The 16298-nt window shown below is 38.0% G+C and overlaps 2 protein-coding genes across 2 annotated transcripts; both read right to left on the reverse strand.

Moving 5' to 3' along the window:
* Window positions 1-1668: 1668 nt before the first annotated feature.
* LOC139130038 (protein mono-ADP-ribosyltransferase PARP14-like) lies at window positions 1669-7386 on the reverse strand. The gene is made up of 8 exons (XM_070695758.1): window positions 7242-7386; window positions 6117-6305; window positions 5485-5669; window positions 5265-5342; window positions 4621-4984; window positions 4141-4289; window positions 3499-3676; window positions 1669-2853 (listed from the first exon to the last, which is right to left on the reverse strand). Exons 1-8 carry the CDS (start codon window positions 7282-7284, stop codon window positions 2567-2569), a joined length of 1473 nt encoding a protein of 490 aa, XP_070551859.1. The 5' UTR covers window positions 7285-7386; the 3' UTR covers window positions 1669-2566.
* Window positions 7387-8154: 768 nt separating this feature from the next.
* LOC139129301 (protein mono-ADP-ribosyltransferase PARP14-like) lies at window positions 8155-16038 on the reverse strand. Its single transcript, XM_070694938.1, has 8 exons — window positions 15814-16038; window positions 14193-15449; window positions 13436-13888; window positions 12577-12725; window positions 11737-11979; window positions 11553-11591; window positions 8492-8690; window positions 8155-8293 (listed from the first exon to the last, which is right to left on the reverse strand). The coding sequence occupies exons 1-8, from the start codon at window positions 15956-15958 to the stop codon at window positions 8199-8201; spliced, it is 2580 nt and encodes an 859-aa protein (XP_070551039.1). The 5' UTR covers window positions 15959-16038; the 3' UTR covers window positions 8155-8198.
* Window positions 16039-16298: the final 260 nt, after the last annotated feature.

A 16298-nucleotide genomic window follows, 5' to 3' on the forward strand; every position in this document is an offset into this window, starting at 1 on the left:
CCGGCTACTTCACCATTTCACAGTTTCACTACTGTTACTCTCCATTTTATTTTCATTTTAAAATTCAACATAACAAATTCCAAGAAGATTGCCAACAAGATTGAATCTGATGACAACATATTTGCATAAGAAGAAGTCATTCAACTTGAAAATTGTAATCCTTCATGTTAGAGCGACCTCTTTCGGTGGAGGTTCGAATTTTCAGAACTTCCGACTAAAACCCAGAGTCAGACGTACCAGATTCAGTAGTGCTTAGCATTACAAAATATACAAATTTGAAAATAGATGTTAATGTTCGTGATCTTTTGCCTTTCCTTTATCCTTTGTGACAAATCAACAGTAGAATTTACCGTTAAAGATCTTAAACCAAACATAGAGTACCTTTTTCTTTACATTTTTACATTTTGTTCACTGAATACTTTGCCGCCAAAGCTTACATGTCATTTACACATATTTTGCAAACCAAAGGTATATGTTTGCATATTTTATACTGCAAGCTCTTGAATAACGATGCTGCGAGAATCATTATGCAAGATAAATCTCTGAGAACAAATTATTCCTTACAGACAATCTATTTTTAAATATTCCCCCTACTTCTTTGTATGAGTATCAGTTTTATTCTTTGCTTATGATAAAACATTAAGTCTTCTGAAAATTTGTACAAACTTATAAACTTTTGTACAGTTGAGTTCCCTCTTGATAGACCTGGATATTACATGTACTTTTTGTACTATTAAGAAATTTACGAGCTTTGAAAGTTGAGATCTACGAAATAAGGCTATTATTCTTGACATATGTTATGATAAACGACGCAATTCAAAATTGATCAAACTGACGTTATCTAAGTGAAAAGTGTTCTTAGTGCATGCAGTTTTCCATAGTTATTTTGAACCAAGTAATGGCCAGAAAAAACACTGATTAGTCCACGAACAGTTATTTGAATGTGATCTAAGTTGCTATGGTTGCCTTTAAGAGGAAGTTAATCTCGTCACTTTTGAGCAGCGAGGGCACTTGTCCATGGTAAGTAAAGTTTCTAATCTGAAATGAATTCTACATAATTATCGAGGTCAAGTGCAGCTTAAGAATCTTTTACATGATATCATTCGTCACCATAGGTGCTTAGGTCAAAAGGGACTGATTGACAGTGTGGTGCGAGGCCTTAGTGACTTCAAATTTATCAACATCTACGTATATCACTTATGCCACGAATTAATATTTTCCAAAATTATCAGTGTACTGCAGTGCACACGGTGCAAAACAAATGCATTTGCTTGTGATCGCTATAGTAATAAAAGTAATCATTTGATGCAGTTTTTGCTTGCAAAACAGATCTGCTCGCAGTCTTTTCGAACAAACCTGCCAAAATACTTATTTTATTAGCACAGATTATTGCCTGAATAGCGCTTATACAGATGAACACAGTTAACAATCCATTGCTTGCGTTCAGCAAGCCTATATTCATACGAATTCATGTGAATTCAGGTGTATTATTCTGCGATACAGGCAACTTATTTGTGTGAATTTATCTATATTATTGCATTTTGTTGCAATGAAGTTCGTTCTGACGGACTACTTACCGAAGTCAATTTTAACCTATTAAGAGAAACTTTTGTTGCGGTAATAGTAAGTTTAAACAGACAACTCGACCCTCAATGCATCAGTAGCTTTCTGATTCTTTATTTAATCATTAATTGCTACAGCATATGTGCAACATTGAAACACAGTTAAATTTTCCTGATACTGTGGTACCAGAAATGAATAATATAATACCAAATGACAAGCCATAGGTTTAAAATGTTTGTTAATATTGATTGTTCTAACTTCAAGTGAAGTTTCATAACACTTATATATGCCCTCAACAAATTATTAATTTCGCCCACAATTGTATTACAGTGCACAGTTGAGTTAAGTGTCCTCAACAAATTATCAATATAGGATATACAATCATGTTGATAATGAATACGTTTGAAAAATGACGTTTTCTTCTTAAGTTATTTCGAGTCTGGAAATAAGTTGAGTTGACTTATTTACTATGATTTACAAAGGCGTGAAAAATTCCTGTAATGAATTTGAATCATCCTGATTTTAGATGGTTTTCATTTGCAGCAATACGATAAAGTCCATTTTAAAGCACATGCGAAAGATATAATTATAACCGAGTAAAAAAACAACAATAAGTAATACAAAGTTGATGCGTAAGGCTGTTTCGAATATAATGTAATAAGCGCATATAATCCGAAAAGTATGATAAGAGCACTGCTATTTGTGCTGATGGTCCAATGTCATTGTGCATTATTTTTTGTCTTTCGTTTCATAATTAGATTTTTGCCATGTATTTGTTGTTGATTTACTTTGATTAGCGGGTTATATTATTAAATGCATGAATATTTTGCAGGAAATATATGAGTGCAAAATAATCATTCGTTTTCCAATTTGCCAATAATCATAAGATATCGACCATCTTTTCCTGCAACACAACAAAGGATATTTATAAGGGAAATTTGAAAATCATCAAACAGTTGCTAGTGGCTCTCGTTTATAATAAGCGTCTACATGACTAAATGAATTATTTAAACGTAATAAGATATTCCGGATAGGCCATAGCATCGTAGAAAATGACAAATATTGTGGGGTTTGTAGTGTTATCGACGACGCTGTCGTAACAATCAGTAGGATTGTTATGATTCTTAGATGGAGGAACCAGCATATCGCGTCTCCCCTGGGTGTACTCGCCCGTCAGGACTTTGCAGACATAGATGTGCTTGTGACCATTGGTGTCGCGTGGTGAGAACCTATCCGCAGATGAGTATTTAGCGTTGAGGGCGAAGTAACATCCTCGTCCGTAAGCAGCGGCTGGAATCAAGGAACAGTGAACATGAATGAATTACAAAGGCACACATTACAAATTCACACCGTGTCTTTAAATATGCCTCTCGAAGGTCACTGATGATAACCCTCACAATATTCTCGACGCCTTCGGTCGAAAGCGATTTTTCATCATGCACTGTGTAAGTACAGAGCGTTGAAATAGCGCAGGATTTTCCTTACATTGGCTCAGATTTAATAATCTTGAGTAATACAGTGCATTCTCTCCCCATGCCATATAGAAGCAGACAGCTTAGCGTCTTACGAAGCAGAATAGAGAAATTCAAGGTAACCAGCAACTACCCGTAAATTCCCCTTAACTTTCAAGTTTTACGATTCGAAACCAGAGAAAGACCACTCTTCATCTTTAATAAAACTACTTTATCTTAATGTTCAATTTTTCACGGCAGCTAGTTAAAATGAGACAGCAGAGAGTGCATTATCAATTTGAAACTACTCTATACTCATTTACTAGTGTGTCAACAGTTACTACTGATCATTTGGAATTGCCCATTTACATGAAAAAATAATGCTGGAAAGATATGTTTCATCCACTGAACAAAGTAGGAATGAAGGTTAGTATTGAGTAATCTTTCCAGTAGTCATATACATTGAATGTATAATGAAACATACCATGTTTTCCTGCGAAGTTCCTGTTAAAACCCTGGGCGTTTATTTTGGCGCAGGTTTCGAATGATGTACCATGGTAGAGTTTTCGCTCTATTTGGATCCCAGGTATACTTCTATATTGCATTGTTTGCTTCTTGAGCACCACTTGTCGATATAACTGCCTGTTCTGTATTCTTTTTATCTAAAAAGAGAATAATTCCAATGAGTTTTAAAATGTCCTATGAATTAACTTGTCCGAAATGAGGCTCCAATCATCTGATTTCATTGAACCTCATAACTCAACATTAAAGAGTTGTGGGTTACTAATGTGCAACATACCATACTATACATATATACATACATATATACATACATACATGCATGCATACATGCATGCATGCATGCATACATACATACATACATACACACACACACACACACACACACACACACACACACATACATACATACATACATACATACATACATACATACATACATACATACATACATACATACATACATACATACATACATACATACATACATACATACATACATACATACATACATGCATACATACATACATGCATGCATGCATATAGACAGAAATACTCTTCCTTTTCTTTATTTGTGTTTGTGTTCTTTCGTGTTTTCCTTAAATACCTCTACAATTTCTGTCTCTGTTGGTAACATCGATATCTTGAATTCATCTGCAATGCTGATGTATTCTTCACTAGACCTGATGAGGGGCACTTCCTTAACTTCCTCAGAATCATGCATCGGAGCCCAATGCTTGGGAAGAGAAATACCATCTGTGGTGACAAACGGTTTCTTTGTTAATGACATTTATTTTCCCTGAAGTTGTTTTCTTCTTAACTCTAAGCAACCGATCAAACACTAAACCGATTTCCAAATATAATAAGTATATGACGTTGTCAGCTACACAGATAAGCATTGTAGAAACCACAGATGCTCTCTGAGAGTCTGCATGCCATTCTTAAAAAAATACGAGCCGAATACAATTTGGTTGATGATCAAGAAAATTATATATTTTCGGTGCTTATTGACAATGTTGCTACATCTGCACTATAAGACGAATCATGGCTTTTTTTATTTTGAACCAGAGTGAAGTCCTTAGCTTACCTTCTTTTAAATCTCTCCTAACAGGAACTTTTGATCCGTCGCTCAAGTCGATTTCTGTCATGGAGTTGAAACAGACTTGGTATGAACATTCATCCAATTCAAAAAAGGCGTCAGCATTGCCGGCCTTATACTCTTGCTCGATGTGACCAGCAACTTCATCCTCGTACTCTTCAAAGCCGTCCTCGTTCCAGTACAGCCAAGCTACGTTCTGTGCCAGCGCCGTTGCTTCAGACACTCGCCGGTGCTCTTCTTGCATTCGCTTGAGAAACTGGGTTACTTTATCATTGAGCCTCATGACAGCTTCTGGCATTCCTGTCAACTTGAGTCGACAAACGCAACCTGTATCGACTACCTCTGCAGATGCCTGCATATGAGAAACAATAAGTGTGGAAACGACACGGATAGCTAATTTTTTTTCTGTAAAACAAAGTTACACCCAAAACGGAGAAAATTTGTGATGAATAAAAAAGCAAATATATCGGACCAAAAATCTCCTCACTAGTATATTAATTATGATGTTCATGAAACTTTGATTCCATAATAGCCGAAAATAAAATACTAAACTTCCAGCGCTATATTTCTTACTTCCTTGACACCTTAAAACTCCATAACTTAAACATGAATCACGAATTCTCTAGCCTTACCTGTAGTGATGATGCCAGTTCCTTTATTTGCGCCATGTCTCCGTCTGTCAGACCACTTACATCAGAGTCATTAACAACCTTTAGATAATGGACAAACAAAAAGTCCATGCTAAATCCCTGAGTCAATAAACAATGTGCTCTAAATGAAGAAATAGTTGTGAAGTTGACGATTCTCACAACCGAATTAAAGGCTACAATTAGGAGACTGTTGTTAACTTACCTTTTCGATGACTTGCTTTTCGACGTAATTATGAAGTTGTTGAAATGCGGACTTAACATCGTTTAGAGTGCCAGCATAAACGTCAAAGCAGACCACAGGAAAAGGCTCCACTCCTCCAGAGGCACCTGTATCTCTTCGGTGAAGTTGAGGAACCATGTGTCTCCCTTTGCGTTTTGCAACTTTCCCTTCATTAATAAACAACGTCAAAAATTAGACATTCTGTTTGGAAAGTATCGCTGCGACAAAAATAGCTTCCGTATGAGCGTTTTTCAACATCGTGAATAATGTACAGGGTACCCATCATATAACTTTCGACATTTTCAATGATAACTTGATGGTTATATATTTTGTGTATAAGTATACGAGACTGTCAAAAGGATTTGCATTCTTAATATTACTTGTTCTACATCTTTAAGTTTGAAGGTTTACCCAAATAAATTAAATCATTAAGACGGATATATCCCTGCAGGTAACTGGTTTTTTACTGTGATGTTTTTCCTGTCGGTGGGAAATGAATGAAGAATTTTAGGATGAGTAAAATGTTATTAATACACAACCTCCTTAATTCAGCCATTTAACGAAGGAAATTTTTTGCTGTGAAAAAGCTTTTCGAAAACAAATCACACACTCACTCAACTTCCTCTTCAGTATTTTCCTAAGTGAGGGATCACAATAATCTTCCATTGCCTTCTTGAATACACCCATCATCTCTGGCTTGTAGATAACGATCCGAACACTGTTGACTGTTTCTAGTTTCGGTGACGCTTTGATGCCTCCAAATATTTTTTTGGCGATTTCCTTGGGATCTTTGTGAAGGTATCCTATGTGGTAATTCAAAATCTGCACTATTTCGCGCTCATTCAACTGATAATATCTATGCTACACTTTTAAGGCAAAATGATCATAACAAAGGACCTAAATCTAGACCATGTCATATCTTGCACAAACAAGAGAAGAAAGAGCGAGAGTAATAAAATGGTTATCCTAACTGCAACTAGTTACTTCGATGGTTAAAATATCGTGATTTATGAAAAAACATTGCTGGGAACTCGACATGCATATGATAAAAGTGTCAGGACTTAATTGTCTTGTCGACAGGACCAGACTACGGCTCAGTCCTGCGGCCTGAAGACTATCTATCGCGGTGCAGTCCATCGTGCCATGCTATCCTTGATGTAAATATTTAATCAGACTTATACAGAATTGAAGTGATTGAATACATGAGACAATCTGAAAAGAATACTGCCTGCATGAAGCGTGTCACAATACTACTGTTTTAAAAACCCAAACTTGGAAAACATCGAGATACCTTACAGTTACATTTCTTGCAGACAGATTTTCTCCACTTGTTAATGTATTGGCGGACGATTGTCTATTTTTGTGTTAAATATTCTCATGTATACACTGTGAATTTCCAAGCTACGCGTGTGCTTACATTGCCTTGGGATTATAATTTAAATTATGTGGAGCTGAAATTAAGTGTTAACAAAAAATTTGAATGACTTTGAGAATGAATAAAATCTTAGCCTTCCAGCGTGCGTATCGTTTATTCAGAATTTTAGAAAACTGTTTCTTAAAAAATTAAAGAAAATGGCGGAATCTTTACATCTTCCTGTCTCCTTCATTTTGGCAGTTGATTTCATCGCTAGATACTACATGCCGTCCGTTATTGGTTCAAATCTGATAGCAAATTTACCAAATTTGACGCCTTGAGATTGGTGATGATTAATCTGGAGCTTTCATGAGTATTTTCCTACCTGTACCTATCGTTGGCATGACAACTGTAGAGAACCGGCACATGTCAGCAAGTTTCAAAACTTCATGTACACTGTCTTTTATGTTTTCAGGATCTGGCACAAGATGTATTATTTTCTTGCATTTCAGACTACCAGCACTGGTCAACACAGCTCGCCAACCCGTGGTGTTTCTGAATAATCAAATTGAAGACCATATTCACCAATTATATGCTATTGATGAGGACGCAATACACAATATCAACAAAAGATTAGGTGATAGCCCCTGTACAGACCCTAACACAACCCTGTGGTACAGGTCTATGTCAGTAAAGACGTTCCATTGCTGTGACAGGTGCTGATGTACAGGTCTGTGGCCAGTTCTGTATTGGCATGGCTAGATACAGTGCTGTAAACACAGCGATGTGACAGGGCCTGAAATTTCTGCCTGTCCCATCACTGCATTTAAAGGACCGTACACAGCAAAGTGAATACCTGTAAAAGGGTAAACAATGTTTCAATGAACACTCAATTATGTCTGTATACAGTTCTGTCATCACAAATGCCCATTTTTTTCTGAAAACAGGCCCTGTACATTAAACTGACTCGCCACTTTTTATAACCAGTATTTCAGTCATGTGATCACAGCACTGGCTACACTCAGAAAATACATCATTGTGTTTATTCCTGTAATACCAGGCCTGATACAGACCTGTATATACACCCCTGATATCTGACTAATTCACCGGTCCTGTAACAGGTTATTTCTGAGGGACTATTACAGGTACTAATCAGACACTGTTACAGGCATATACAGCAATCAGCCTGTCATTTTCTTGCTGTGTAAGGGATTCAGTCAGTCTTCCAGGCCAGCAAACAAACTGTCATAGTACAAGGTGATTAGTATCAGAAGTCAACTTTTATGCAGTGTAATACAGACGTTATTAAATGAAAAATGGGTATTGACATCGCACCTCACAATCACAAAATAAGGAAATTAACATGCATACCGATGGTTCTGAGTTCGGATTTAACTTCAGGTCCAGCTGCTTCGATGATTGCTTTAGAAACACCTCCTGAAGAGAACGAGATATATTTCATTAACTATGGTTAATTTTAGAAAATATTAATATTTGCAATGCATTCTTTCATGACGACCATGCAATATATGTCATGCAAATGAAAGTTGACAAAGATACCCATTGTTAAACTTTCAACACCGTGATAAATGCCGATTCAAGGTAAGGTAATAATTCGTGGTTTGAATAACTTACTGTCACATGTCAAATTGGTGTCAGTGTAGTTGACAATGACATCGCCTGATTGTTCACAGATATCTCCTTCAACGATTTCAACGAGGACGTTCCCTATTGTCATGCTGACGTCACTGCCACATTCTGGGTTGAAGAGGTTTAGCCCTGTTGGAAGAATACTGCTGAAATATTTCTGTTTGAAGACCACAAACAGCATAAATATATATGTTTAGTCGATGCTTTGTGTCCTAATCTACAAAATATTTGATCCTTGCAAGTTGCTCGGAAGCAAATGTTAACCGAGTAAAGTAGTCGCTCAAGCGTGGGCAATAAACAAAAATGGTAACATGCACTAACACGTAGTTTTTACGACATTCATACACACATCGTCACTCTGTATTAGATGATCCTGCAAACGCTGGGCAAAGATAGGTGAATGAGGCAAGACAAACCTCCTTTTTATAGGAACATAATCATTAAGGGCCATTATTTGTAACTTTTGACCATTTTTTACCTCGGAAAATTCCATGTTGGAGGCTCATATTTGTTGCAAAATGTTGTTTTACGAAGAAACAAACATGATTAGTGATGTTATAGCCATATAAAACTGCTAATTTAGTTCAAACGTGTTGCCCTTCCAAGCTCGTTTGTTGACGTCTGGCATGCTCAGCGTGCTGGGGAGAACAAAGATAATGTTGACGCCGCGATCACGCGATATGTACAAGTTCACGTTTATTGCGTGATCAAAACAACATTGCGTCGTGGATTGCCAGACATCTGGCTACGCAACGTGCTCGGACAATTGACTACGACGTAAGTACCGGGCATAAGTAATGAATATTGATTTTGAAATTGCTGTAAATGGCTCGCGCAGGTGCAGAAGAATGCCTATGTTGCAATCCACGTGTCAACAGAGTTTGTATTTCTGTCCGGACAAATGTAATGTTTCCGAATAATATGCGATTCTATGTTATTTGACAGGCTATTCAACATGTGCAAGTGATCATTTCAATCAAAACTAATGGAAAAATCTCCAGAAGATACAGCTAATGGAACTTTAAAGTATAATAGAACATCAGAACGATTTAAGCGTAGAAACATTTCCATGAAGGCTCGGTTGAAATAGATTATGAATGAAAGGACCCAGGAGTGATGGATGATTTCAAAACTATTAGAACGCATGAATACCTAACGCTGTTTAGATGAAAGAAGGATTAATAAATGAACTTGAAAGTACGGATGAATCGATTATATGTAATTAAACGAATGAATGAAAGAGCAAGCTATCGCTCAAAAGACAAAAGATTGAAAAGAAGTGCAAATATAAGTACTCAGGATATGTATGCATTGAAAATAATAAATAACCTGAAAACATACTGTATATGTATTAAGGTTCAGCGAGTACGTATTTGCTGATGTTTTATTTGTAATTTTACAATCACCCTTTACATAAGGATCGTGTGACATTAAATTTAATAAGCTTTCTAAAATATTTTGCAAACGATGGAGTGTTTGCGTTTGAACTTTATAGGATTTCAATCCGCTGTGGTAATTTTGCAAAAGTATATGTTTCCGATGGTTGTTTGGGGCCCTTTGGGGCCATTTTCTGTGACTTGAAATTTTTTCCAATCCGTAATATGAGTTCGTAACAACACTGTATGACGGCTCTAACTCATTTGAGACGCACTTTGAATGTTCATTATGCATTAGAGGTACGAAAATTGACCATCACGTGCTCTTTACAGAACAGTGATCACAAAATGTCCATCAAACAATTCGCAATAATGTGGTCTTTAAGAAAAAAATGAGCTTTAAATAGCCTTAAAAGCTCACTTTTTCTTTACAGAATCCATTGTTTGGAAAGGTCGAATACCATTCCTCTAACCTTAAATCGAGAGAAATTGAATGAAAACAAACAAAAAAAAACGAACAAACAAATCGAGGAATAAATGACACAATGACTACGTCATTAACTTTAAGTAAACCATTCAAAGTTGCGTCGGTATGAATGAATTAATAAAGTTCAAAGATGAATTAGCGATTCAATTCTGTTCCGTATACCTTCAGCAGAATGATAGAAATCCCTCGATTGTCGATGGGCTCTTAACAATAACTGGCGTCTTGCAAACGTCTCTTGAAAGGCCTTAGAAAATGAACGAATAAGAACAAAAACAATTTGTTTTTATTATCTCACTCTCTTTCTATGTACGTCTGTATGTCTCTGTCTTCATCTGTGTCTGTCTATCTGTCTGTCTGTCTGTCTGTCTGTCTGTCTGTCTGTCTCTAACTCTCTCTCTCTCTCTCTCTCTCTCTCTCTCTCTCTCTCTCTCTCTCTCTCTCTCTCTCTCTCTCTCTCTCTCTCTCTCTCTCTCTCTCTCTCTCTCTCTCTCTCTCTCTCTCTCTCTCTCATTTTAGAGAGAGATCATTTCTATACCGGACTTCAAACATGTAGGTAGTATACCGTATTCCTGTATCCCTCTATGTATGTATGTACGTATGTACGTATGTACGTATGTACGTATGTACGTATGTACGTATGTATGTATGTATGTATGTATGTATGTATGTATGTATGTATGTATGTATGTATGTATGTATGTATGTATGTATGTATGTATGTATGTATGTATGTATGTATGTATGTATGTATGTATGTATGTATGTATGTATGTATGTAGTATGTATGTATGTAGTATGTACGTACTAGGTGGTGCGTGCGTCGTGCGTGCGTATGTATGTATGTATGTAATATGTATGTATGTATGTATGTATGTATGTATGTATGTATGTATGTATGTATGTATCTTTGCATGTATCCTTGCATGTATGTATGTATGTACGTGCGTGCGTACATATGAATGGATGAATGGATATATGTTTGCCTCTGTTCGCCCCTCACCTGAACGCTGGAGTGATCTTTGTCATATACAATTATTTGTATATCATTGACAGAACTATTTGGATAGGTCCTGCTGAAGTTCAATGCTTCCTCTATCATAATATTGGCCACTGTTTCTTTCGGGTACCCGCATCCACCAGTACCCGACTGCCGGGAAAGTGATGGAATTCATATTGCTCTTGCAGGCTTCATTGAACGCTTCCTCATTATATCACTGACAACCTTAATGCAAAAGAATCAAAAGGGGACTGAGTTTCAGTCGAAATATCAGTTGACGAATCCAGGTTGGACCTTCAAACACACGAAAATTCGTTTGCAAACATTATAGCTGAAATATGACTGAAACAGAATCTCCATTCGGTCTTACCTTCCCTGGGCCATTCCCTCCTGTAGTCCAAGGACCACAAAATACATGATACATTGCCTTGCACTTCAAAGCACCCCCTTTAGTAACAAAAACTTGCCCGGCGTCGGGGTTTCCTCTTCGCCTCTTTACTTCATCTAATTCTTTCTGTATCACTGCGCCCCCATCTCTCAATACAGCCTGTGACACGCCACCTCCGTTTTGTAAACTCATGTCTTTCCCGGTGGTACTTACGATGACGTCAGTCTTAATATTCAAGAGAATATAGAATGACATAATTTCCCGACTTAAATATCTTGAAAATGAATTTATAAACATTACCTCGAGCATAATAGAAGAATTCTAGCTATTTTTAATGGAAGGTCTCCCCAACAGTGAAGATTTTTCGTCCTCTTCGGATTCAAGAAGTTCTGGTTAAGAATTTTGGATCCATAATTGTGAGGTTATTCATTATCCATGCTGGCAATATGATATTGCAATCATTCTAAACATAACCATATGCATTTCTGTTTCAGTGTTCTTGAAGGTAGAATTAGAATTCGGCATGATGCAGCTGCAAATTTGATGTATGGTAAAGTGTAGACGGTTGTTACATGAAACATAGCTGTAACAATATTCACCTTTTGCAGACTTCAAGAAATATAACGGCTATGGGGAAATTTTAAGTGGCGATTCTGATATCGCAAGTTGAGAGTAAACCATTTCCAATTAATTTACAATACAATTTCATTCTAAAGATATATCGTAAAACAAATTAGATATAAGCAGCTGTTTAAACAAGTCATCTGCCTATCAACAAAGGAAAGTACAACTACAGGCCGGTAAATATAAGAATATGCTTACCACCTGCTCTGTAATATTACCCTTCACCAATCGAATGACCTTTCCTTCTGAAGTGGCTATTTCGTTATCAAAGCTTCCTTTATCACATTTCAGCTGGCTACAATCATTTTCTCCCTCGTTTAAAAAGCCTATCCGGCTTTGTTGGTTACCTGTGAAGTAAAACAGGTGACACTTTAGTCTTTCGAAGCTGTGCGAATCGACTGGATTACGACTCTGAGCAACAAAGTTGTCGCGAATTTACGGATAAGCAAATTTCAGTGTTAGATCTCAGTTAACGATACGCTTACCATAACAATGTATAACAGCCTTAATGAGATATATAAATATTCAAAATCATCGATGTTTTCACTTGTCAGGGGAAATAATTGGCATGCTAATAGAGGTAGAATACTTAACGATAGTACGAGCATGAGTGAAAGAGAGCATTGGTGTCGCTAGCCCTGCATACAGGTCTGTGTGTTCCCGGCGTTATACGGCCTCCCCCACAGCCTTGCAACGGTCCATAGCGATAACTGGCGAGATTCAAAATGGCGATCTCCATGGGTAAACAACTTGTCGAGTACGTTATGTTTCAGAAAACGAGCGGTTTTGGACGTTAGGAGAAGTTAATCGCATCTTTTCTGGGGTTGGTTAGGAAGTAAAGGTAGGCAGGGAAAGGATTTTGCCCCGATAGAGTAGAATTTCGGCCAAAAAGACCGTTTTGCGGTCCGGATCTGGACCGCAGAGTCGCCAGTTATCTCCATTAACCGTTGCAGGGCTGTGGTGGAGGCCGTATAACCCCGGGAACACACAGACCTGTACGCAGGGCTATGGTGTCGCAAGTTAGGGACAATCCATGCTATCTAAGACAAGAACTCACCTTCGGCGTATTCAACACTTTGTCTGGTATACCTTTCCAGTGATTCTTTGAATTTACTACAGACTTCATCTTCAAGATCTACTAAATACACGTCAATCAACTCCAATCGACTCTCTTGGATGTATGTCTCCACGGCTTCTACAATGACGTCTGTACATACGTCAACGGGAAATCCAAAGATTCCAGAACCGATTGCTGGAATAGCGACTGATTTACATGACCATTTCCTTGCCTCTTCAAGGCTCTGTGTGACAGCATCTGCAAGCAGCAATTTCTTTTCCTTCCTTTGCTTTTCCGAATCCTTACCAATTCCGTCGTCCCATTTCGGTCCTACGGCGTGAATGAGTCGTTTGCAGTGCAGACGGCCTGGTTGCGTTGAAACTACCTCACCATCCAGTAATTTCCCTCGATTTTCAATGATGTTGTTACTTTCTTCTTGGATGATCTTTCCTCCTGATAACATAGAAAGACATGTCTACGTAATTCCACGCGTTTCGTGATATCTTGTTTCTTTGTCTCTTTCTGCCACCTCCTTTATCGTTTGGTTAGTCTTGATATGCAAGTTTTCCTATGAGTGTGTAAATTGTGTGTAATTTTTCTTTTGTGAATAACTCCCTCCGTTACTACAGTCATTCTTTCATATCTCTCTCTCTCTCTCTCTCTCTCTCTCTCTCTCGCTCTTTCCATGTCGTGATTTTGACATTCGGAGCTGTGTGATAGATTATATTTTATTCCTTAGGTCTTTTGTTGTGTATACCTGCATCGATGATAGCTTTGGCAACCCCACCGCCATGGTCCAGCCTATTATTAGCTGGATTCACGATAGCATCGACCCGCATCTTAGTGATATCTCCTTTCATCACAAGTACCCTTGGCCCAGCATACAGGTGAACATGGCAGACAGTGGTAAGACTGGAGTGCAATCTTTGAGGTGCCTCTATTTCCTCTGTAAGACCAGTGCGACCATCCCTACATATTGAAACGTCTATTATGCATCTGTTCTGTTCCTGCACGAAGCGGATGTGTGCTTGACCCCCTTCTTGCTGGAAAAGTCTTGCAATTCCTGGCTCATTCATATAACGCCTGTCATGGCAGATTGCGTCCAGATACTCCCTGATACTTTTTTCACCGTTGTCAATGTTTTGCTTTGTACCATGTATAATCACCCCAGTAGCACGAGGGTTCTCGTCTTTCTTCTTCTTGATCACGATACCAGTTTCAGTGAGCTTGTCAAGATCAGCTTTCATATGTTTGAACATAAATTCAACCTTTCCTCCAGCGACATCGATGAATCTGTCAATGGTTGTATTGCAGTCGAAGTATCTTTGTATGTCCGCCGTAGCTCCGTCGACGTGATCGACAAATCCGGTGATTGTCACTCTGTCAGACTGGCTCGTAAAATATTCGACCACAACCTCAAACTTCTCTTCTGCCTTGTTCACAAAAACCTGCCAACCAGGTCCGCGCAGACAAGAATGCGACTCGCTTGGTACATTCAAGACTCTCTGATGGACATTGGCATATAAGACGTCAGCGGCTGCATGGAGATCATTTTGATTTACAGCGGAGATGGTGATATCCCCTCCTTGGGAATCATAAACAGCAAGAACGCCACTGTCTTTCAATACACGGGTAAGCTGACTTCGCGCTTTCTCTGAACTCAGAAATGTGGCAAATGGAGAAGATGGCACTAGTTTGACTTTCACATCAGCAAGGAACTTGTATGCCATGGTTTTGATATGGTCCACGTTTTCCATGTCACCATCTATTCTAACTATTTCGTGATCTATAATAATTTTGGCACTGGCGTAATCTTTCTCTGCAATGCTCGGAAAGTCTAAGATAGCAAGCTGCCTGACCTGTAAAGGTGTGAGCGGTATTACAGTCGAAGTTTCAGCTTCAACATCAGGGGTATGAGAGTCTGGGATACCTCGTCCTAGGAAGTCATAGAACGATTCCACGTGGACCATTGTGTCACCTAGCTTATGCGTTTTACTCAAAACGTTCAATGCATCTGCAGAGTCAAAGAACACGAAACAAATACAAGTTAGTTTACATTCTACAAATATGAAACACATAAGTTACAAAATGTCGTCCTACCACGAGCCCTTAATATCATAGGAAAAGGTCATCCTAGTGGTATACTTTCATTTGTATAACAATGACAAGATGAAACACAAAAACAAACAAAAAAAAACAAATCAATACCGGGTTCTTGTCGAGTGTCCTATATTGATTAACTGCACCAACCAACTTCTTTGGACGTCATGGCAAAACAGAGAATGATTGATCGAAATCATTGTTTATCTTTGTTGTAAGTAAACACCAAAATCATTCCATACATATGAACATTAGACAATTCATTGAGACTCACTCACCCATAAAGTTCTTGAAGTACACGAGGGCAGAGGCGTTCTCCTTATTAAGTTCTACACGTTCTACCTCACCTCCTCCACTCCCTTTACTCTCAAAGTAAAACGAAAGTAGTGGCTCAGTCGTCTCCTCTGCAAGGTTGCTCACCATAACACAATTCGAATGACGAACAGTTTCACAGGACAATCTGGCATTTCGGAATGGCTTTTGTTCAATCTTCTGCTTTAGTTTTTCAAAGTCTGGAATTGAAAAAAATGAAGAATGACCTTTTACAGGCTAGTGTTATGAAACTAACAGAACAATAACGCAACTATTCCGAATAAATAAGGTATTTTATAGTCCTGTGTACAGTACTGAAATGAACCTAAGCAACGTCAAGTGGCAGTGTCCATGACCATGTGCTCCATTTTGATCAGTGGAATTGCTTAAGCAAAAATAATGAACGTATCCGACTAGAAGATTTAGAAATCGAGACATTTGGGCATAATAT

This window comes from Ptychodera flava, chromosome 3 (assembly GCF_041260155.1).
Source record: "Ptychodera flava strain L36383 chromosome 3, AS_Pfla_20210202, whole genome shotgun sequence".
Lineage (NCBI taxonomy): Eukaryota > Metazoa > Hemichordata > Enteropneusta > Ptychoderidae > Ptychodera > Ptychodera flava.

What these genes read in the sequence shown, in the direction of transcription:
- LOC139129301 (XM_070694938.1), bottom strand. Translation starts at nt 15,958, where the DNA reads ATGGTGAGCAACCTTGCAGAGGAGACGACTGAGCCACTACTTTCGTTT. An exon ending in GGAAGCGTTCAATGAAGCCT is followed by an intron (nt 8,691 to 11,552) that starts GCAAGAGCAATA and finishes TAAACATATATA; the next exon opens with TTTATGCTGTTTGTGGTCTT. An exon ending in CACCAATTTGACATGTGACA is followed by an intron (nt 8,294 to 8,491) that starts GTAAGTTATTCA and finishes CGTTCTCTTCAG; the next exon opens with GAGGTGTTTCTAAAGCAATC.
- LOC139130038 (XM_070695758.1), bottom strand. Translation starts at nt 7,284, where the DNA reads ATGTGCCGGTTCTCTACAGTTGTCATGCCAACGATAGGTACAG. An exon ending in AAAAGCAAGTCATCGAAAAG is followed by an intron (nt 5,343 to 5,484) that starts GTAAGTTAACAA and finishes CATTATCTAAAG; the next exon opens with GTTGTTAATGACTCTGATGT. An exon ending in AACTGGCATCATCACTACAG is followed by an intron (nt 4,985 to 5,264) that starts GTAAGGCTAGAG and finishes TCTCATATGCAG; the next exon opens with GCATCTGCAGAGGTAGTCGA.